Source organism: Cygnus olor, chromosome 2, assembly GCF_009769625.2.
Source record: "Cygnus olor isolate bCygOlo1 chromosome 2, bCygOlo1.pri.v2, whole genome shotgun sequence".
NCBI lineage: Eukaryota > Metazoa > Chordata > Aves > Anseriformes > Anatidae > Cygnus > Cygnus olor.
Window position 1 is genome coordinate 49,971,328 of NC_049170.1, and position 23,657 is coordinate 49,994,984.

Consider the following 23,657-nt stretch of genomic DNA (forward strand, 5'->3'; position numbering starts at 1 on the left):
TTTTCTTCCATGTTCTTTGATAACTTTTCACAACCTGAAGAGCATTAATTTCTCCTGTTGCAACATCTTTCTCATGTTCTTTGTGTTTCTTCTGCAGGAGCTGGGAACCCGAATACTTGACTGCAATAGATTTGATCTCCCCACCAAATGCTGAGATCCAGGGCTTCACACCACATACAGGCCTCTCACATACAACAGGAATACATTCTTCTTACAGTAAGAAGACTGAACAGGACAAACTTCAGCCAGCCCTTAGTATTATGCTCTATATTCTCTGCTGTCCAGCTTTTTCTTCCACAGCATCTTTCCTTTACTGCTTCTGCTAAATATCTAGTGTGCCTTTGTCTATGAACTTATCTTTTAGTACATGTCAGTGCAGTCAGCATCCTTCAGTTTTATGAAGTCAGTCACTTGTGTGTTGGGTTTATTTTACATTTTCAAAGCCTGGTGTTGAAGTCTAGGAGATGGTTCTTTCAAGGAATTAAAAAAAAAAAAATCTCCCACACGGGCACACTGTGGGCTCCGATCTTCAGACCGGTGGCAAGCTCATGTACCATGAGAATGTCTGCACGATTTGTCTAAATATTTCTCACTCTTAACAAGTAAGAAACTAGTCTAATGTTTCTTATTGCTTAAAGCCTTACCAAGTTGAAGCTGCTTACTGAATTCTGTTCTCTAGATGACACTTCGATGTTTTTGTGGCTAACAGTATTTTAGCTGTGTTTTGAAAGCTGGATTTTTGAGCAGCTTCTAGTTGTACTGGTTTAATTCTTCCATATCCTTGGAAGGAAAAGTCTTTCATCATACATAATACCAGGCTTGCTATTAGTATGGAACTTGCACCAAAGTTTAAAATAACAGTTTCTGGCTCTGAATTTGTGATATCACATGTTGGTGTCATTTGGCCAAGCATAATTTTGTCAAGAATTGAGGAGTGAATATAGCAAGCCTTTATCTTGATTCAGTGTAATACTTATTTCTAGAAATACTGCTTTCCTAGAGCATGTCAGGTAGAAGGAAGGGGTAGGAAAGTTAACTCTTAAGCTGAAAACACTATGGCAGAATTCAGGACTGCTGCTAGCTTTCTGTTTTGGGTTATGATGGTTTAAGCAGATACTCAGTCCTCACATTTCCACACAATTTTCTTTTATGCATAGAGATTGCTGCCATCCTCTTTCTGAAATATGGATGTACTGCATCCCAGCAGTCTCCTCTGCTCTTCTGAGATACAGCTTGCTATGTAGGGTGCAAAGTCCATTGAAAATAAAGAATAAATTGACAGCTTAGCACTGGTAAGATGCTCTCTTAGTAGGCAGTGTGCTAATACTTAGAGTGCATCGTAGCCTTGGTGTAAGTACTTGATTTTCAATTGCATCTTTGTTTTACGTTTATAGGTGCCGATATGTGCACACATAGAGGTTGTCCGGCTATGTAAAAAGGCTGCCTTCATTGCATTTTAAGAAGGGAGTATATTTAGAAAAAAAACTTTCTTGCCATTACTGCCTGACGCATTAATCATGTTCAGTACTCAACACTGCCATGCTGCAAACAGTTTTGTGTTTTTAATTTTTCTTAACCAAAATACAACTGCCGTACAAACTGAAACTTACCTGGGCAAGTCTGCTGAAGTGCGCATACAAAGCCTGTTGTCCTGTGGTTCAACCTTTCATTTTAACTGAGTAGATTGCTGAGAAATCCAAGCAAAATGTGAAGTCTAGTTATAGAGGAGTTTACTTGGGGAGGGGAAAAAAAAGATTGTTACTGTTTCATGTGTGAGAATACACTTTCAACTGCATCCTTTCAGGTAAACAGGAATCGAGCATGTCCCTCTGACAGACATACAGCTACTCATCAAGCACCTGTTCTGTTCTGTCAGATGTGGTTGCTTTTATGATGGCTTTTTTTTTTTCTTGGTCTGTTGCAGCAAACAAAAGTACACACAAGATGAACTTGAACCTTCTTTAGGCTATTCTTATGTTCTTGAAATAATTTTCTTAGGCAAATTTCCTATTACTCTTTTAAGCCTCACGTGAAACTAATTTTGCCCCTCAATATACTGATAATGGACTGTAGTCAGCTGGAGCATTCAGATGGCAGTTACAAAATGACAACTACTTTAGTCTTTTGAGACATTTTTATGAGGATTGAGAGAGGAAAACCTTCCTATGAAAGAAGGGAAACAACGTAGAAATGAATTAATTTCTTAACATCAGCTATTGCCTATTATTGATCTGTAACTAGAATACTACTCCCATACCTCTGCAGCAAAAAAAAACAAAACTATTTCATACAATTTTTAGGTCGTGAACTCCCTGTGGCAGGGAAGGGAACCTTGAAGCTGAGAAATAAAATTAAAAACAAACAAAACTTTATTTTGCATAGGCTTCGTATCAAGTACAGATGAGCCACAAATCAGTAGTTTGTCTCTGTATGGAAGCACTTCTCCCTGTAGGTGGATGGGTGAGCTATTGCAGATTTTATATGAAGAATCTGTTTCTAGAAAGTGTTACTTATTGCAAATGAGAATTTATTGTAACTGGAACTATTTCTGAGCTGAAACTATTACATTTATGTAACTATTAGTTAAATAAAAAATAAAGTTTTGTCTCTCCTTCTAAGAACTTGTTTTAGATGTGTTGTGTATTGGACTAAACACTCAAGCTGGGCTAAGAGAGAGAAGCTTCATAGCATAGGTTAAGTCTGTACTCACAAAAGCAGTGTGATACCTGATCTTTTGCCTTGCTATTGACAAAGCAAAAAGGTATCCTTTTGCAGAAAGATGGCATAATTCAGTACATCGGGGAGCAGAAAAGCTCTTTTACTGCAGCTCACAGAGTTTCCACGTTGTACTTGTCCTTGGTGTAATTGGCTGTACATGAGTATTCACCAGCTGTCTTGAAAGTGTGGGAGGTTGAGCAGTTTTGTGGTTTATTCTATAGCAAATGCAGTACTTGACTGTTTGTAAGTACAGTGGCTGCTTTGTGGTAATCAGTGGTGCTGGCGTGCAATATAACCCAAAATATCCCTGTAAGCTAGGGGTAGATTATACTGCCTGTTCCTGAATGAGAAAAGAATCCATGCATTGGTGTCTATAAAGCTTGTACTAAATCATGATGATAAAAGGTACTGTGAGATTCAAGTGTCCCTCCCTAAGGAGAAACACACCATAAAAGCAACTTTTAAAGTGTATTTGGATATATGGTGTCACAGTATATGTTGCATTTCTTACATTCATAAACTTGACTCCTACAAGGGAATACCAGTTGCTGAATAGGTTGATGAGATACATAATGTCCTTTACTGAAGAATGGAATCTGCCCATTTGTTATTGCACTGTAAGTTTTAGTAGTAGCAGCAGCCTCCCCCTTCCCCTGAAGTAGGCTAATGAAAGCCTCGAATGTGTGCAACAGAAAGCACAGCAGCAGTTCTGCTAAGGTGCTTCAGAATTCAGTGGCACAATGAAAAAACTGTTCGCTACATGCTCACACCAACGTCACATGTCTTGGAAGGCCCTAGACAGAAGTTCTGACAAGGAACACTTTAAACAAGTGCTAAAATTTTACTTAAACCTTCTGAACACCATATATAAATCTTTGTAAGCTTTCTATAAGCAGTAGGGCTAGGATAAAGGACATGATCAGTTATACATAAAACTGCCAGTTACAGGGAGATGGTTACTTCAATACCAAATTAACTGGAGATTTTTTTTTTAACTTGCAAGATTGCCCGATTCCCAGTAGTATGTGCCTGTTGGTTTTAGAACAGTATAAACTATTTTACAATTTGCAAACCCTTTGCATTCTGCAAAGCTTGATTATGAAAACACTTAATCATACAAGCATAAAATGTGTTTTTAAAAATTGCCAAGGAAATTTAATAGGCCACAGGATTCTAGCCTGGTTAAGTGTTTACTTAAATGCCAAGATCTTAGTGATAAGTGGTAATGAAGAACAAGAACCAGCTACTCAAAATTAAATACTAGATATTGGTCAAACTTGAAATACTTTTGAAATACTTCTGAGTAGCACTGGTTGTTGTTTTTTCTTAACTCTACTGGCTTGGTGTTACCAGGATCAGGAGCCACCTCGCTTATAAACATCTAAAGAACATCTGGATGCAGAGAAGTGTCTTTTTTTTCCAGTACTAAAGTTGGCACAACAAAATTTCTGTGGAAATCTGAGGCCTGAACATAATGTAGCTACTGTCACTCCATCAGTTCAGCAGTAAATAAGGTAATGAACCACACAATCCAGTGCTTTCACAGAAGTTATTTATTAACTGAAAACATTTTTCCATTGCAGTTTTAGTATCCAGAAATCGCTGAACTATCACAAATGTAATCAACATAACTGAGGTGTAAGAATTCAAGTATATGTTTTGTTAAAGAATCACAGCTTTTGTTTTGAAGACAACTTCAAGATTATTCTGTGCTTACTGATGTAGACTTCAGTGACACAAGGCTGCTATGCTGGAATCCTACCACAATCCAATCTAGACAAAGGCTTTTTTTAAAGCCTATATACCTTATTAATTATGTTTTGTGCTTGTTATCAGGCATAGTAAAAAAAAAATGCTAGGAAAAAAGTAAACATTTACTCATTAATTTTAACAGTGCTATTCTTAGAAATACATGAAGATTTTAAATGCACCAATGCATCAGATCACTAATTTTTACAATTAATAGAGCAGCCGGCTAAAAAGTTTATCCTCCAACTGCACTGTCCCAAGAAGTACACCTACATTGAGAACTGCACTGTCATACAGCAGTAAATGAGATAACTTTGACCTCATACTGCAGATCACATGCAGACAGTTTTAAATCTGTGCAATTAAAGCGGCAGATATTCCAACCTGTGTACAACATCCACAACTGTGCCTGCACCACTGTGTTATTAGTACCCAGACACCAAGTTATGACCTTTTTTCAGCCTCGTTACACTTTCCAGTAAGAAATAAACAATGTATTGGCAGCCAAAGCTGGCAAAGAGCTCCCTGTTCCACATCCTCATATTCTCTGAATTCATGTAGCCTGTGTGCTCAGTAGTGTAATCTCAGAGGTTGGGTGGAAGGTTTCTTGCAATTAGTGTAGGTAGAAGTTGGCTATCCTTTTTTGTTCTTGGAAAAAAAGACAAATGTACGGCAACTGATAACAGTATTAAGTCCTTATTACCTTAAACATGCATTTATTTTGGTGCATTGGAAATGCTTGGAAGGGCAATAAGTGTTCTTTACCTGTCCTTCAACTGGCAGGATGCACACATATACATTTACTGACAAGTAATGTGTTACATACAAACACCCACCTGGTCTCAAGTGTTAGATAAATATAAACATAAAAAAATATTTAGAAATAATGAGCAGCAGTCAATGCTACCTCATGTGCGCTTTATAAAACTCTGTGAAACTCAGCTCTGGCTCTTCTTTCATGTAAGTCTTATGGTACCTGGTACCTTTTTGCTTCATTGGATAAAATATCTTAAAATAGCCCATTTCATAGGGTACATTCATTAGGAAGAAGTGGTATGTTACCTTCTATTTTTTTTCAGTAATTAATGGGTAAAATCCCACCAAACAATTTAAGTACAGGAAAGAAAATTTCTTCTCCTTAGTCTCTGCTATGTTGATTTATTTGCCAAATTAGCATTGCACTTTTTTTTAAATGCTTCAAGTCTCATTGAAATAATAACGTTTAAACAGTACTGTTTGTGTCATATTAAGGATTCTTTAAATTATCCTTAAAGATGACAATTAAAATAGTGAGGTTATGGGTAAAAGTTTCACCTCTAGTCATTTTTACTTAAGTCCTTATTAAACCACAAGTTAGCCAATTTTAAAGGTTTTTGTACCTTCCTCCTTAAAGGTTATTTTCCTGTGTGAGCACAAATCTGATTCAAGGCACAAAGCCCAGAGGAACTGAACCATCTATCTGCTCCTGTTCTTTGGAGGTGGTGGGTAACATTCTAGACGCTGAGCAACATTTACATCAGTGACCTTCCTTTTACAAAAGGACATTCTTTTCGCAGAAGGGAGTTATGTGTATCATCATGTCACCACTTGGAATTCATTCATACAGCCCTTTCAGTGTCCCCTGACAATTCTACAAGTTATTCCTGTAACCGTACATCCCACCTTCCTCCTACTACTCACTACGCCGGCAACTCTTTGTCCTTTGCTGATGTTTTCCCAGGACAGCTGGGACTCTCATACATACCAGACAAAGGCGTTCGATCCCAAACCTGTAAGCTGTTAAGCACAAATTACAGCTCTTTGCTCAGAAGACCGGAGCTGAACAGCTGGCAGCTCTGCAGCCAGCATTAACATGCACTGACAAAGCTGTACGTTCACCTGCATGAACTCCTAGCAGTAGCTAAAAAACACTCCTCACCTTTCATAAGCATCAGATTATCCCCCAGTTAAAAAGAGACATGCCTGCTTCTAAAAGAAAGTTACATAACCACATTAGAAAATGTTGGTATTTACACAAAACTCTAAAGGGAGTCTGCCATTCTCAACACTTCCCACATCCTACACACACTCAAGCAGGCAACAACGAATGGTAGTCAGTTTTCCCCTTGACACAGGCTATGATCTATTTTCATAATGCAGAAGTCTCCAAGTCCTCCCAACTACACAGGGGTAATCTAAGGATAACAGATGTGCATTCCTCCCTACTCCTTGTTAGAGATAATGGGCACTGTGATCACATTGGTCAAAAACAACGTACAAACATGTAAAAACATGTGGCAGCACAGAATGTTGTAAATATCTCTATGCATACAGAACAGGGTTGCTTAGTTTTGAAGAAGGTAAATGTTGCATTCATAACATAATTCTGGTTCAAAAAGCTTTTAAAATTACAACGCTCTTTTCCAAAATGTTGGGATTGTGCTTTCTGAAGATTTTTACAAGCCTCCGAAGCAGACGTATTTTATTTCTAAGTATTCATCAATGCCATACTTTGAACCTTCTCGTCCTAAGCCAGACTGCTTTACCCCACCAAAAGGACTCTCCACTGAGGAGACTATGCCTTCGTTTACACCAACCATTCCAACTTCCAGCTGCTCTGCAACTCTCCAGATCTGAGCTGGATCTTGGGAGTAGAAATATCCTGCCATGCAGAAACAGAGGTACAGAATGAAAAAAAAAAAAAGTCTGAAAGAACAGTTGCAGAAGACTGAAAAAGATACTTCTTGACACGATGTCTGTCGTTTCATTAAAAATTGTTACCCCCTTAACACTGAATCTTATAAAAAACCTCAACAATGTATTTATCTGAAAGAAAGGCATACCTGCTAAACCCACACTGGCTGCATTTGCTATGGCAATAGCTTCTTCTTCAGTCTCAAATCTGTCAATATAAAGAAAAAAATAGAAATGAGGCCTGCAGTTCATCTACCATCTTGCTCACTTACTGCAAAGATGCAGCTTTATCAGAAATAAGTCAATGTGAATTTTTTTCCAAAAATGTATTTTCAGTATCTATTTTAATTTTCATTTTGAAGCAATGGAGGAGTTTCTACCACTTACTTTAAACTAAACCACAGTTAAATAATTAGGATTGCCTTCATCCTCCATAGATACTGGTAGCTAAACCTTTACTTCCTATGGGTTAGCTCACTCATTTCCCGAACTACATAAGCACTCTCAGCTATGATAGATGACCTACCCTATCATGTTCTTCCGTCATATCCAATCATTCTGAATGGAGGCAGGGAAGGTTTTAAGGAGCAAAAAGAGGTACAGAGCTAAGTCATCCTCAGTCAGAAAAGCAGGGCTAGCAAATCATTACAAATTGCAAGCTCCTGCCTCCCCCTTCATTCTGCAAAACATGAAATTTGTGAGAGTTCTGCTGTTACCTGCCCCAGCTTAATTGCTGATGCAGTTTAAAAGAAAACCATTTTTGAAAAGCTGCAGAGACTTAAATCAGGTCAAGAGAGAAACAAACAGGCTAGGTGTGCACAGTAAGTTTCCACGTATTTACCACAGTCTTATTAAATGACTTAGCTTAGTGATATGGTTTAGTAGAGGACTTGCTAGTGTTAGTTCATAGGTCTTCCAACCTAAATGATTCTGTGATTCTTATTTGGCCTCACAAAAATAACCTTTGGCAAGCAGTCATGCAAATATTATTTATTCAAAACAATCTGTCATTCTTTTTTATTGCTGTATTTTAATCTGGAAAATGAATGGTCTTACTTGATAACCGGTGCTAAAGGGCCAAATGTCTCCTCTTGCGTGCAAAGCATTTTTGTTGTAACATTACTCAGTAATGTTGGCTCAAAGAAATTCTTCCCCAAGCTGTGTCGTTTCCCTCCAGTCACAATAGATGCTCCTTGAGAAACTGCATCATTAATATGTCTCTCTACCTAAGGTATGCAAAACAAAAATCTCAAGGTTAGGACTTAAAAATGAACATCAATATATTTTCCACTGAAGAAATAATACTATCCAGTATTAAAGAGAAGACTTTGAAGAGAGGTTTATACTTTGCAGAAGACTATTTGCAATGTTACTTAAAATTTCTCTTGAATTAAACTATGAGTATGGCCCCAGTGTCACATACATTCACCTTTTCTACTGAAATGAAAGGATTACAAATAACATGAGAAAAGTCTTTGCAGGACTGAGCAGTACACCTGATATCCATGATCAGGGACTGTCGAAACAGAAGTACATGACTGTCATTTAAAGAGAAAGACAACAGAAGTAAGCTTTCAAGATGGTACTGGCAAAATCATTCTCCACTCCTGTACATCTACAATTGATCCAAAGACAAGAAAGTAATGAGAAAACTAAAGTAGCAGTCTCAACCTAAAATACAATCCTTTGAAGTAACAAAAAGGCAGTTACATGACTATTTACAGTGCTTGCTGTGTGTGTATAGACATGCGATATACACAAAACTTTTGTGATGCATAAAGGGAAGGAATTTCATTACATCCATGTGTTTTATCCTTTGTCTCGCAAATAGTTCTGAGTATTTTCATATTCCAGTATTTTATACACAGAAAGAGTCTGACAGCATTCATATATAATGGGACTGAAATCAAACCAGCATATAACCGAGCCATAGTATCTTAGAAAGTATGAACCACATAATTCAATAATCTTTAAACTTAGGAAGGGTGAAATATTATAGACAATCTTACTTATTACTGGAGTCATGAGTCATACAAAACAGAAGACCCAAGCCATGCATATAAAATTTCAAATGATTACAGCATTCAGAGTGCTGGTATTTTTAACCTCAGTGTGTTATTGTGCTTAGCTTTTGCTAGAGGCACTGGTCTCCGAGGCAAGTTCTCAATCACAATGCTTCAGAATTGTAGAATCACCACCAAACTCTCACGGTGTATCACATTTCAGTAAATGTTCTTCTTGAGAACAGATGGGAAATAACTAGGAAGAATCATTCCCTCCTAAAGGAGGAATCTCTTCTACATTAACTGGCCACATCTGCTCCTCTACATACACACATGGGTTTGGAGGAGACAACAAGCTCCCAGCCACACTGCTAATTCTTTCTAACAAAAAACGTGAAAAAAGTTAAACACAGTTCCAAAGTTACTTTATGGATCATGAAAAGGAAATAAAGGTGTCAAAATGAAATCTTTTATTTGTACCTTTTCTACTGCTTTTTCATTGATTAGTGGCCCTTGGGTGGTATTTGCATCAAATCCATTTCCAACACGTAGCTTGCTCCTTATGGCTTTAGCAAACTTTTCCACAAATTCGTCATGGATTCCCTTTTGCACCAGGAAACGGTTTGTGCAAACACATGTCTGAAAATAAACATGAAAAGGAAAAGCAAACAATATTTTATATTGTATTTCGTTATGAATTCATTCTGGCCTTCATGCCACAATGTCGGGTTACTACAGTACTACAGTTACTGCAGCCTAGTTTGATTACTACAGTCTCTCAAAAGTAACAGCCATTTATCTTTCTATGCCCATGAAAGTATGAAGAAAGGGATTTTATTATGTTGTTATTTGGACTTGCTGCCTGATAACTGGCTTAAGTGCCCAGAGCCATGTGTGGCCCCAAGCATCTCTCTCTTCACAATGAATTGTTCCATGCTTTCCTTTTACATAAAGTAGTTTATTTATACTGCTTAAACTATATATACAGCTCTTCTCCTCCCAGAAACAAAGACAAAATGGTTACTCTTACCTGTCCTGAGTTTCTAAACTTAGAAGCAAGGGCTCCTGCCACAGCACGGTCCACATCGGCACTGTCAAACACTATAAAAGGAGCGTGCCCTCCAAGCTCCATGGAGACTCGCTTCACGGTGCCAGCTGCATGCTTCAGCAGTATCTGAAGAAACATGGAAACCTGTACCTCTACCAGAGGTAAACTATGGAACCACAAAGCTTACAGACAGAAGGCAGTGAAAAGCTACCTCTGGCAGGAAGTTAATTTGCATCTTCTCTTTAATGCTAGGCCATCTTTTTTTGTCCCATCACAAATACAAGGACTAATTTCACTCATTAAAATCTTTAGAGATCACATTCTGGCCAAGAAATAATAAAGAAAAGGATTTTCATCAACTTCAGGTCAGGCTTTTATATACTAATATTGTCACTTGTTTGCTTGTTCACTTCCCTTTCAGTAATAAAAATCTTGACTACTCTTACAATTTTCCAATATGTGACAAAATTTGGGATTAAGGTTTGCCTTAGGTATCAAGAGTTTTTCTTCCTTCTGTGTAAGGGCACTGCATAGAGTTCTACCACCCTTAGCCACACTCTGCAGCTTTTTTGATTTCACTGGGGACTGATGAGCAAGACTGCTTGTTGGTTAAGGCTGATACAAAAAGTTGATACAAGAGAGGCAAGGGTCTCGCTTCTCTAAGAATTTCTTTCAGCTACAGAAGCCATTCCCAAACAGCACCTTTGAAATTCAGTTTCAGCATTCCTATTAGTATGCTGTCACAGTATGATATGAAACACGAGCATCTTATACAGAACTGTTCAGGTTACAATTTAATGAGGGACAATTATGCAGAAGTTGCACATAGACATCCTTCTATGAAGTACTGACACCGAAGTAAATAGGCAGTATCTCAACAAATACACACTTATTCGGACTGTCTGCATACAGTAGCCAGAGAAGAAGGCTCTGTTTGGAAGCACACACTTTCCCCTACCTTTCCAGTACAACCACAGTAATAATCTTCAAGGATATTCTGTGCACTTATGTACCTTTCCTGTTTCAGTAGAGCCAGTAAAAGATATTTTGGCTACCAATGGATCAGTGCACAAGACTTCCCCTACAGCTGGTGCCTGTTGTCTGGAACAAGGAACAACGTTATACACTCCTGCAGGAATTCCAGCCTGGTTTGCAAGCTGCAACAAGAGAAACAGAATTTGCATTATCAGCGCATTTTGTATTAGGAAGAGTCCGTTTATGTTTATTGCTTTGATGAAATCAGTCTGCAAACCAGTAAGAGCCCAAGGTGCACAGCACAGCTAACAGATGCCACATTGTCAAGAGTGCAGTTTCACCCATGTTTAAGCTGTCTGTCATTCAAAGTAGCCAAAGGAAGGATATAAAGATGTTTCTTGTGGCTCAATGGCCAGGTCTGCTTTCAGGCTCTACACCATATTAGAGGCAACTTCAAAAGATTTCTAATGAACTAAAACCTCTTGATCAAATCAGCCAACTTGTCCTTTCTTCATGTATGAAGTTGGCTAAAGTTACCAATAAAGGCCATCTGACCATAGGGATATTTATGGGCTCTTATTTACAGCTTCAGTCCATTATTAATGTAAAGCCTAGCATAAAAGCTCACCTCTCCAAGAGCCAATGCTGATAAAGGTGTATCCTCTGCGGGTTTCACTACTACTGTACAGCCAGCTGCCAGAGCTGCACCAACCTTCCGGGTAATCATAGCACTGGGGAAGTTCCACTAGGACGAGAGAAAAGAACAATCAAACTTGGGGAAATCTTGTCCCCTGTTTTTGTAGTAATAACAGGCGTTTTATGCAGTTATGTGGTAGCCTACAGACCTGCATGATGTGCTTTGTCCTAGGTGAACATTTCAAAGTACTGCCAATTCAGGAAGAAGCAGGCACAACATAGAAATGAAACTTTACAGGGATGTTTCTTGAGGCAAGAGGAGCCGTAAGGCCCCATGCTGTGGGCTGAGCTGAAAACCTCTGTCTGATGTGAAAAAATCAGCTGTGCTTACTGGGGTTATAATAGCTGCCACTCCCACTGGCTGTTTCAGCACCAGGATTCTTCTGTCTTTTGCAGATGCTGGAATGACATCACCATAAACTCGGCGAGCTTCTTCCGCAAACCATTCCAGAAATGAGGCAGAATATAGGATTTCCCCCTGCGCTTCTTTCAGAGGTTTTCCCTTTGATGAAATCAGATTGAAGATACACTAAGTAAGTGGCAGACTGAAGCAATACAAATATATTCAGGTCATTTCAGAGTTCTTTTCAGAGTGCTTTATAATCCTGTATCACATACACTGCAGTCTCTGGAAAGGACTTGATATGATTTCACCATCAATAGTTATGTGACTTCAACATACAGTCATTATATAGCCAGTGCTTTGACTGTGGTGCCCAGATTCGTACCTGCACTAGATGAGGAGCTGGGACAGCATGTTTTACAACTTTGTGAAGTGTTATTTACAAACTCTGCAGTTAGCTGCTACCACCATTCTGAAGAAGATACAAATCATGGCAAAAGTTACAAGTTTATGTCAGGGACCATTGTTTCGGAGTGTATTACTTTGGACCACCCGGTCTGGTCCTGTGGACTGAGTGAGCATTAGCTGTTGGAACACAACAGAGAAGCTGCTGTGGTACCTTCCAGCATGGCTTTACTCAAAAGGATGCCAGCCTGTGAATTTCCAGAGTGCTCTGTGATGCAAAGCAAAACACGTTAAGTGACCAGGAGATTTGCTTTAATGGTACAGCCACTCCTATCCAAAATAAGATGCTGATGCAGACATAACTCATTATCCCCACTTACAAGTTTCAGTGAAATCATTTTCACTTGAAGAGGCCAAGCCACAGACGCTGTGCATCAGTTTAACAAGGGATATTGTAATTATTGCAGTTATTAATTACTTGTCAGATGGCTTCCCTGTCCTTAAAAGACAGAGAATGCAGTAAAAAGAAGCCTCCAAAAACCACAACCTATGATCTCCAGCAATGTTTGTTCTTCCTTATTATCAGGACTGTATTTCTGGACACATCCTTTCTAGCTACTTAGTAACCTTGTCTTGCTACATATGATTAGGCATAAACTATAAAATCTAACAATTAATTTCAAGCAATACATAAGAGAAAAAAAATGTTAATTTTTATTTTACATACTAAGGGGCAATAACAGTATTTATGTTATTTTCCCTTTTTAAACGCATGAAACTGAAAAAAAAACCACAATGATTTCTGCCATTAAGATGGCAGTTTAGGTTTCTCTATGCCTCTGCACAACGTAGGTCTGATTCCAGCTGGGTTTCTAGGTACTATAGCTATCAAAATAGCACACTGTAAGTGTGTAAAAAAGGTGGTGTTTGAAACATTATCGATTGGCCTAAGAGAGCAGTGTGAGTGCACAATGAATAGTCTAAGCCCACCTTAAATTTTAAGTAAATAGTTTGATAAATAAAGACATGGTGGCTAACTGGTGAAATGTACACTGGGTGTTTTGAGAGAATTCAACTTCATTTTAATGTTAATGCATCCATATGTTATGCTTCCAAATAAGATAAACATTACCACAAGTAGACTAACAGTTTTCACAGATCTGGAGCTTGGAGATGTGTATTTTAACGCTTGGGATTCCAGAGTATCTTTCTGATCTTAGAGGATTCCTGGCCTTAGAGGATGTTTAGGGGTATTCCTCATGTAAGGATGACCAGAACTGCTCGGCCATGCAGCACCACAGCTGTAGGGCAAAGCGGCTCCTCTGGAGAGGAACCCCGCGGCTCCCACTCCCTCACTCACGTTTTCCGCCGTTATGATCGCGGCCAGGTCGTCCCTCCTCTCCACCATCAGCTCGTACCACCTGCGGAGGAGGGCGCTCCTCTCCTGAGGGGACACAGGGCTGCGTTGTGCCGCGGGGTGGGCGCAGCGAGCCCGGCCCGCTTCCCACCACGTTCCCCCGGCCCCCCGCTCACCTTGGCGGGGAGGCGGCCCCAGGCGGCCCCGGCCCCGTGCGCGGCCCTCACGGCCGCCCTCGCCTCGGCCGCGCCGCAGTCGGCCACGGGGCCCAGCTCCTGCCCGCTGGCCGGGTCCCGCACAGCGAAGGCCGCGGGCGCCTCCAGCCAGCGGCCGCCCACCAGCCCGCCCCGCCGCACCAGCCCGCCGGGCAGCGCCCCGCTGCCGCTCCGCGCCGCCGCCGGGCCCGGGGCGGCCGGGGGCTGCAGCAGGAGGCGGCGGCGAGCGGCGGCTGCGGCGCGGAGGGGCAGGAGGCTCGACATGGCCGCACGGCTCGGCACGGCTCCGGGGGAGGAGCCGCGGCGGAGCGGGGCGGGCTGAGGGGAAGCGAGGCCGGGGCGAGCCCCGCAGCCTCCCCGCTGGCTGTGGAAGCCGGGCGGCGCAGCGCACGGCTCCCGGGTCAGGGGCGCCTGGAAGACGGCTGGGAGCCGCAGCGCGGCTCGGTGGCTTCCCACCCCGCGTAGTGGGCTGAGTTGCGTCCTCAGCCCGGGCTGCAAGGTCCAGCTGTGTGTGTGTAATGAGTGCGGAGCTCTGACCCTTCTGCGCGACAGGTTTATGAGCATGTACTGCCTTCAGGCTGGCGTGTTTCTGCGAACGCTGCCTTGGCACCTGGCTTTCATTCCGTGTAAAATCTGGTGTCGAAAGGCAGGTGTGCAGTGAGGCACACCTCCTCTGAGAGGTTGCCCATCAGTGTTGTGCTACACGTAGACAGAAGCCTTGCTGCTGCTGTGCAGTGATGGCAGCTGCACTGCCCAAACCCCAGAGAAAGGGCAAAACACCTATAGACTCCATGTTTTTTTATATAAATTATTTGAAGTAAGATATAAAATGGCCTTCCCACTACTGCAGTAGTTTACTTGCTGTGTCAGCAACGTGTCTGAAAGACCAGGCATGTGCCGTAACCTCTATTTCAAAGGTCACAGTGCTACTGCTCCAGGCGTCCAAAAAACCACAGCCTGAGCCAGCGTATCAGCATCATGGCTGGTCTGAAGATTTGGTCTGTTTTGATGGTTATACTGTACAGTTTCTGTCAAAGATGTATTTCAAGTGGAATCTCAACGCATGTTGAAATAGGTAAGACACGTTCAGAATGAATTTTCCTGTGTTTTGAATTGCTTGGGAAGAAAAGTAAACTCAGGTTTGTCTGGAAAGTAATGGTAGGGAATAATGTGAAAGTAATGAGCATTCCACATCATTTTCTTTATATATTTATGTACATGGCATGAATGAGTAGTTTGTTTTTGGTGTTTGAATCTCAACCGTACTGTTTTTGCAAGCAGAGTGCTTGAATCAGTTTGGTTGCGTATTTTTCTGTCTTCTAAAACACAGACATTATGTAACTGGAATGTTTGTGTCTCTTAAGTCTTACACAAATGTTTTTTTTGTCTGGAGAAATAAGAGAAATATTTATCTTTGTTAATTAAAGGATTTTTGTATTTAAATATAAACTAGAGAATAACACAAATCATTTTTGGTTGCCCTGTTTTCAAATAACTATATATGAATTTTGCTGTACCTGCATAAAATAAATAAAATACTATAATGCATTTGTGTCTGTGACTAATGTCATGAAAATTTTGTTCTATGTCTCTTTCTGGTAGGTTGCTATCATGTAGCCTAAACAACCTAGCTTTGTAGAAAAATTGAGAGAACTGAGTGAACGTCAAAGTGGGGAAACGTTTTTGTTTTGAATTTCTTATTTGCACGCATGTGTTATTTTTAAAATCTGGTTTCTGCAGTAATTCTTGAGAAAACATTCATAGGTAGCTGGAGGTTATTTTCAAATGTTTACTTGTAGTAGATTTTAATTGATGGATTTATTTGGTCATTCTTCAGTTTCTGACTCTAAATCCATTGCTCAAAACAGATAGAATGTAAAACATATAATACTGTATGTATTCAGGTAATCTCAGACTTTAATTACTGAATACATGCAAATTTGAACAAGTTAAAAGCTGTAACCCAGAATTCATGGCATTTGTTTCAAACCAAGAGTATGCTCAGTGTACTGAGTCCTGTACCTTTGGTCAGTGTCCTACAAACATTTGCTTTTCCTAATGATATGTCAAGAAGCACATAGTAACCAGTAAGAGAAGTCACACTGCCTGAAGTTAGGCAAACGTATACATCTTTGTAAGCCTTGAGCCCTAATTACTGAACGTGAGCTTCTGAAAACTTGAAATGACATATTTGATAGAATACAGGGTGTTTTCAAGAAATCTACAAAGAGAAACAAGATCTTACAGATCTGCCCCAAAGCAGTCATTTTAATCTAATCAAGGAAGCATATTACAGAAAAAATGACTTTATATAATTTGAAGATCTTGGTTGTCTGAGAAATCATGTGTACATTTAACTGTCGCATCAGCGTTTACAGCAAATATTGTCCATTTGTCTGAAAATGACATTAAAATGGGCTCAGTTCTGATATTGCTAAAAACTGCACTTTTATTACTGTACAAATAAAATTTCACAATGATAAGATAAAGGAAGTTATTGCCAAATCCAAGTACTGAATATTCCAGAAAAAATAAAATCAGAAGAGAATTCTTATGACTCAAAACTAGCACCAAAGTCTCTCCTGGACACACTCCTGAAAGTACTTTAAAATGGTGAAAAGTTCTGCCTGTTCAAAATGTTGATCATGTGCGATGTGCTCAGCAGTGCTGTGTCCTACTTGCCAAGGCCTCGTTCTCGGAGGCAGGTTTGAGCAAACGGGCTTTTCTTCCATGCACAACGACAGGGTTGTGTGGGGCTGTAAAGATCCCTCCACAAAGTTCATTGTAGAGGTGAGCTCGTGGGATCTGGGCCATCCGACTAACAAGAGAAGTCAGGGATGGTAGGAGACAGGAGGGGAAAAAAAACAACTGCAAAACCGAGAATTTTATTATTATTATTATTATTATTATTTATTTATTTATTTTTATTTATTTTTATTTTGGCTTGTTGCAGGAACAACAAGCTTGTTGCTTGGTCCTTAAGTATCTCTTAACCTATTCGCTTAAGGATGGTTTGAAACAGCAGTGTGTAAGATTCAAATAATTTGAACATTTGGTTTTGTCCATATCTTATTCGAGAATGAGAGTGAATTTTTCGGCGGTTTAATTATTTTGGTAAGGATCACCTTAAATTCAGCATATTCTGGGTCGTATTGACAGGGAAATCAGTCTTAGTTTGTAAGTAGTTCAAGTGAGGAACAAACCTTGAGTGGGGGAAGGTAAAGAAGATAACCCATGCATGTAGTTTCAACTGAGTAATTTTAGAGGCAATGTTGGGTGTTTTTAGGAAAGCGCTAAATGATTGTCCCTGGCATTTAACATTAATTAGAACAAAATTTCATTAAAGAAAAGTGATAAATTTGTTTCATTCTTTTATTTTTCTTGCTTAATAAACAGTTTGGCAGTAAGAATGTCTACCTATTCAGTGAATAAATAGCATTATTTACTTTGCTGGCTCTAGATTTTGGTTGTTTTTCATACATGTTAAAAATTAATCAAACTAGTAAGCATGTTGATTCCTGAGGACAGTGAAACTTAAACACAATTCATGTGGGTCCTTTACAGCTAGAAAGTTATGATACATATTCCATGTGTATCCAGGTGTATTCCATGTTCCACTGTCAGTAGCTCGATTCGGGACATAAAGAGTTCCTTTTTACTTGCTGTCAGACATTTTCATCTTTGTTGCTCATCTTGAGAGCTGGGGTGAGGGAGAGTCTGATGAGACCTCTGTGTTCAGATGTGCCACAGAAACAGCATTTCTGTATTCGGTCCCTAGACCATCTCACATGCACAGATTTTTTGGAGAAGTAATACTTCCTATGCCTGTGCCAGTTGGCATAGGTATGATAATGCAGTATAATCTATTTTTGATAATGCATCTAACAAACAATTGGCCTGGTTACAATATGTATCAATCAATACTTCAATATGTTGTTTTTCAGCACATAGAGCTCTGGAATTTTTCATTTCGCGTGAAGGGAATGTTAATTACAGACAGGTAGGAAGCATATTATTGCTTAACTGTCTACACCTTTCTTCTGAGTCTTTTTTTGTCTACTTACATTTCTTTATTATAAGTTCTGAGTAATATGTGTGTAACTACTGTGCCTAAACTGTATTTTTAACTTTATTGTTGAAAAATCCACCAGAGCACTTGTCAACAGTTTTCATAAACACATAACAAAACACATATGTTTTGTGTTTAAAACACATTTAATGTTCTCTAGGACAATGTAAAGAAGACCAATTTATATAACTTGGTATTTTATGAAAGTAGGAGATCACTCAAGGGAAGTATTGACATCGTCTCCTGTAGACAGCTATGGCGTGGTTCAGAGGATGGAAGTTAGCAGCTCAGGCTTTGTGTCTAGCCAAGAGGAGGAAGGCGCCTTCAGAAGGTGACCAGCAGTACCCAAGTTATATCATCATATAAGTACTTTCCTAAACGGCCTTTGAAGTTACAGTGTGCACTGATTAGTTTGGTTTCACTTAGAAGGATTGAGGGTGGGGTGGGGGTAGGGGTGAGGATGATGATGACACTGAAATGATGTATTTTACCAAGATAATAGCTGTGTCTTGCTGGCAATATTTAAAGTTTATCTTTGACATTGGCAATATACTGTGGTTTTGTGCTATGTAATAGCTTTCTGACTCCCTTTCCCACCCCTATCCTTTTCCCAGTTGTTACTAAACCACCAAGATGCATTTCAGGCTGGAAGCATTTATCCTGATGCCTTTTATCCTTCAATCTGCAAAAATGGTAAGAAAAGATTTTTGAGTCCAATATTGTAACAACTGTATCGTTATGTGAAAGTGCTACAGAATTTAGTAGGGTCAAAAATAGTTGTGTTGTAAAAAATGAAGTATGGCCAAAAACATCCTGCAAAAACATCCACCATTTTTGTTAGTATTTTGAGCCTGTTAGTAGAACTTTATAACAATACATTTGAAAACATTTTTCAGAAAATAACTTCTGGGTAAATTTAACTGTTTAATATGTACAGCAATATGATAGAAGGATGCTGTTTGACTGAAATAGGTTAGATTACTGAGTACTGACCTGGGGAGGAATTGAGAGGATAAAAAATCTTTCTTCTAAGTCATAGGAAAAGTGTAGAGCTAACTTCTATATTAGGAAATATTAACTTCTGCCAGATCAGTCACAAAGATGACAGGAGAATGAAAAAAATAGTGTGTGACTTGCTGCTAAAGAAAAAAGAAAGTGACAGTAATGTGTTGTGATCTTTTGACAAGAGGCAATGTACCAACTGCACCAGGAAAGGTTTTGTCTTGATATTAGAAAGAAATTTTTTACAATGGGAACAGTCAATTGCTGGAACAACTTCCCTAGGGATATGGCAGAATTCCCATCGCTGGAGATTTTCGTGATGCAATTGGGCAGTGTGCCAATTAATTTCACCTTTTCCCAAAAAGCTTCGACCTGATGGCCTTTTGAGGTTCCTTCCAACATGGGCTGTTCTATGATTCTGTGATTCTGTCAGGTTAAAGTCTTTCTGTTTCTAGACTGCATACTGTCTTTTGCCTTTTACTGGTCCCTATTTGAAATCAGTGTCAGGCTTAGTTTTCATGCTTGCAGATCTAAAGACTGCACTACAAAATTAGCCTCCTGTTGCTGTAAAGAGTATGTCTAGACTTGCAGCTAGTCCTGATTTTTCCTGATTTTTCAATTCTAATACGTCAGCTCGTGCTCATAATCAGCTTCTCCAGCAACATCAGAATTATAAATCAGCCAGATAAGTCTTGGTACAGGATACTTGCTACCAAAATGTTAAATCTGGACAGTGAGAAATTGGCAAATGGGGCAAAGACAGTCTGTCCTCCCATAAACAAGCTATCAGGATGTGTATGCAGACACCAGAAACAAGGCAGTGATACATAGTTTGCGTGAGGTTATCTGGCCAATTGATTGTTGAGGGTAGGTGGTTTATTTTAGTAGTTCATGCAAATTCAGATCCATTAAATCCAGAGCATTCTTAGGATCTTTTTTCTGTTTACCTTATCTTTTACATGTTTTTCAGCTGATTGCTAGTGGCTCCGTTTATCTCTGTATCTGTTTTTCCTGCCTCAAACTGCAAAATCCTTATTTGTCTTTCCAAGGACAATTTTCCCTCTCTTTTCTCATCTCTTGATCTTCTTGGAGTCTTAAATCATAAAATGGCAGCTAGACTTCTTGTTAACTCTCAGTTATAGGTTGTTGTTGACCCTTAGCTATCCCAGCTACTACTTGGTGTATATCCTGACAGGCAGGTTGCCCCATCCAGCATACTAAAGGGGGATCTTCCCTTTCATAGTGTTCTTTTCACTTTCAGATTGCCCCTCTGCTCTGGCATTTAATACTGGTTCTGTCTCGTGTCACTTAACCAAGTTGCTATTACTGGTCATCTACCTGGCTCTGCTAACATTTTGTCCCAGACTTTAGTCTCCCTTGCCTTGTTTTCAGGACTGATAATATCGTAGGATTTCCTCAATTTCTACCTTAACTTGGTTATTTCTATCTACCTCTTATTTCCCTTCTGACAGTTTTGATTTCTGCTTATACCAGTTCAGTGACCAGAGCCTCTCTACCTGCAGCCTCCAGTCCATATTGCTTCAGTAAAGTTGGGGTCCATCTTGCCCTGTTTTTTGTTTGGGCCATGTTTGGACTAAGCAGTCTCCTTAGTCAATGTGGAAGAAATAGGTATCTCTACAGAGCTGACTTGTTTGAACTATGTGCCTCTAGATCAGCATCATAGACATCTAGACTGCCTTTCCAGGCAGGAAACAAACTTGGATGTAGAAGTCTATTCTGTGAATGTTTAATTTTGGTCTAACAAATACTATCCTAAATTCCTTTATGTTATCTAGTTCAGCTACAGTTTAAAATGTCAAGAGGCCAGGAAGTGATTAAATCAACCAAAAGGTCTGCTTTCCCAGTTTTAGCATTTAACATACCCTAATCTTCTGCAGTTTCACAGTTCTGCCTGAACAAACACATTCTGTTCCTCCAAGATGGCCCAAAGAACATCTCCTTCTACCTTCTTCCCCCTACTCATTTATATAATTTAATATTGTGCTGCTTGGTCTTATCACTTCAGTACTACTTTGACCTCCATTTTATATAAGGTACAGAAAAAAATTTAGGCAAGGTCACTGGCAGATCCTACAGAATCTCGTATGTACAAATTCAAGTGAGAGTAATAACTGATGCTTCAAAGGGAGACCTTTGGATTTTTCCTCCTCCTCGCCTTTCTACTACCACACTGAAAACTTGGCAAGTTTTCAATTCTGTAAAAAATGATCATGATGACTTAGCCTTCCTCAGCCCTGTGCAAACTGATAATCTGTCCCAAAGGTATTGAGTTAACTGCTATGCTCATCAGCTTTTCTCCATAGAATTTGATGCATTAGTTTACTCAACAGCTTCTCTTTTTGTGCTCTCCACTTGAGAGGTGATATTCATTTGTACTCACAGGCACAGAGAAAGGGAGCAGATACAAAATTTCCAGTTCCCTCAAACCAAGATCACATAAGATAAATCTAGCATATCTTTTGAAAATATAAATCATACAAAATATGGCTAATTTGTCTCTTGCCATATAAGCAGATTGCAAAATGTGCCACCTACTGTGGTGATTTTACCCTGCTGGGCAGCTACACCACAACCTCTCTGTGATTCCCCCTCTTCAAAGAAAAAGGGCAAGAAAATATGATGAAAAGGGCTCAAGGGTTGAGATAAGGACAGGGAGATCACTCAACAGTTATCATCACAGGCAAAACAGACTCAGCATAAGGGATATTAATGTAATTTATTGCCTGTCACTAGCAGACTAGAGCAGTGAAGACTAAACACAAACGAAAACACCTTCCCCCCATCCACCCTATTCTACCTCCCCCTAAGCGGTGCAGGGGAACAGGGAATGGGGACTGTGTTCAGTCCCTTATGCTTCATCTCTGCTGCTCCTTCACAGTCACTCCCTGCCCCTGCTCCACGTGGGGTCCCTCCGATGGGATGCCGTCCTTCCCAAACTGAGCCTGTGTGGGCTGCCCACAGGCAGCAGCTCTTCAAGAACTGCTCCCACATGGCTCCATACCACAGGGTCCATCCCCCAGGAGCAAACTGCTCCAGCACGGGTCCCCCACAGGTGGCAGCTCCCCCCAGACCCCCTGCTCCTGCGTGGGCTCCTCTACACGGGCTGCAGCTCCGGCCCAGGGCCTGCTCCTCTGGGGGCTCTCCATGGGCCGCAGCCTCCTCCAGGCCACATCCACCTGCTCCACCAGGGGCTCCTCCACAGGCTGCAGCGTGGAGATCTGCTCCATGTGGGACCCATGGGCTGCAGGGGGACAGCCTGCTACACCAGGGGCCTCTCCACAGGCCACAGGGGAACTACTGCTGCATGTGTGGAGCACCTCCTGCCCTCCTGCTGCACTGACCTTGGGGGCTGTGGGGCTGGTGCTTACTCCTCACTCTCCCAGTTATTGTCACACAGCAGTTTTTTCCATTTCTTAAATCTGCCCTCACAGAGTCCCAACCAGCGTCGCTCCCTGGCTTGGCCTTGGCCAGCAGCAGGCCCCTTTTGGAGCTGGCTGGAGCTGGCTCTGATCTGCCATGGGGCAGCTGCTGGGCTCTGCTCACAGAGGCCACCCCTGCAGCCCCCTGCTACCAAACCCTTTCCATAACCCAGTACACCTGTACAATATGAAATTGAGCAATTTTTTTTTTTGTGTGTGTGTGTGTGTTGGCTTTTTTAATGGAGAAAACTTTTTTCTTTTTTTTTTTTTTTAACAAAATAATAAATATTGATATAATTTTGTTGCAATAGGAATATTCCATGATGTGTCTGAAGACACTCACTGGTCACCATTCCTTAACGCAAGCATTCACTACATCAGAAGGAATTATCCTCAGCCTTGGGAAGAGGTAAGAAAATTTCTTTAACTTTTGAATTTGCTTTCTAGTGAGTTAGTTGCCAGCACTTTTTGCTGCCTTCTTCACTTGTTGCAACTTCATTCTTTGGGAAGTACAGAAAAAATACATAATGTTTTTGAATTAAAATGTCTGCTGATACAGGAAAACTTGAAATCCTGTTTCCATACATACATTGTTACAGTTTCCATATATAATCTATTTATCTTCAATGTGTTCTGGTGCTTATGATACAATTCATAGGTCCAAATTTTCAAATGCAGTTGATGGTTTTGGGTCCTTGCATTATTGCCAGATCTGATTGAATGTTTGCCATTTGAAAACCAGGCCTGGTTTAGAATTCACGCTTATGAAACCTTGGACTTAGTCCTGATCTGCTCTTGTTTATGGTATATGAGCTACTTAGAAGGAGAGGAAGAACAGATTGTCAGAAGCGAGAATGATTTTAAAGGTCATATTGTTTTCTTTCCCTTATTGGAGAATTTGCCATTCTCTCCGTGCACAGGAAAATCATACTGTTGGAGCAGCATTTGTGAGCATGCACTCCTT

General features: G+C 40.2%; 3 protein-coding genes across 8 annotated transcripts in view; 2 read left to right on the forward strand and 1 right to left on the reverse strand.

Annotated features, from left to right (window-relative positions):
* KIAA0319 (KIAA0319 ortholog) overlaps positions 1-6,367 on the forward strand; it is a 64,110-nt gene extending 57,743 nt beyond the window's left edge. For all 4 annotated transcript variants that reach the window (XM_040549846.1, XM_040549842.1, XM_040549845.1 and 1 more), the window contains exon 22: positions 98-6,367. The gene's annotated coding sequence lies outside the window, so the exon portion shown is untranslated. The remainder of the gene's footprint in view (positions 1-97) is intronic.
* Positions 4,254-14,930, reverse strand: ALDH5A1 (aldehyde dehydrogenase 5 family member A1). The gene is made up of 10 exons (XM_040549851.1): positions 14,144-14,930; positions 13,971-14,054; positions 12,194-12,364; positions 11,795-11,911; positions 11,205-11,348; positions 10,174-10,317; positions 9,624-9,782; positions 8,197-8,366; positions 7,290-7,348; positions 4,254-7,108 (listed from the first exon to the last, which is right to left on the reverse strand). The coding sequence occupies exons 1-10, from the start codon at positions 14,744-14,746 to the stop codon at positions 6,903-6,905; spliced, it is 1,857 nt and encodes a 618-aa protein (XP_040405785.1). The 5' UTR covers positions 14,747-14,930; the 3' UTR covers positions 4,254-6,902.
* Positions 14,901-23,657, forward strand: part of GPLD1 (glycosylphosphatidylinositol specific phospholipase D1) — a 29,650-nt gene continuing 20,893 nt past the window's right edge. For 2 of the 3 annotated variants that reach the window (XM_040549847.1, XM_040549848.1), the window contains exons 1-4: positions 14,901-15,257; positions 18,127-18,182; positions 18,866-18,944; positions 23,005-23,102. In XM_040549847.1, the coding sequence (XP_040405781.1) occupies positions 15,161-15,257; positions 18,127-18,182; positions 18,866-18,944; positions 23,005-23,102 (330 nt within the window). In that variant the 5' untranslated portion in view covers positions 14,901-15,160. The remainder of the gene's footprint in view (positions 15,258-18,126; positions 18,183-18,865; positions 18,945-23,004; positions 23,103-23,657) is intronic. The other variant, XM_040549850.1, reaches the window with a different exon arrangement.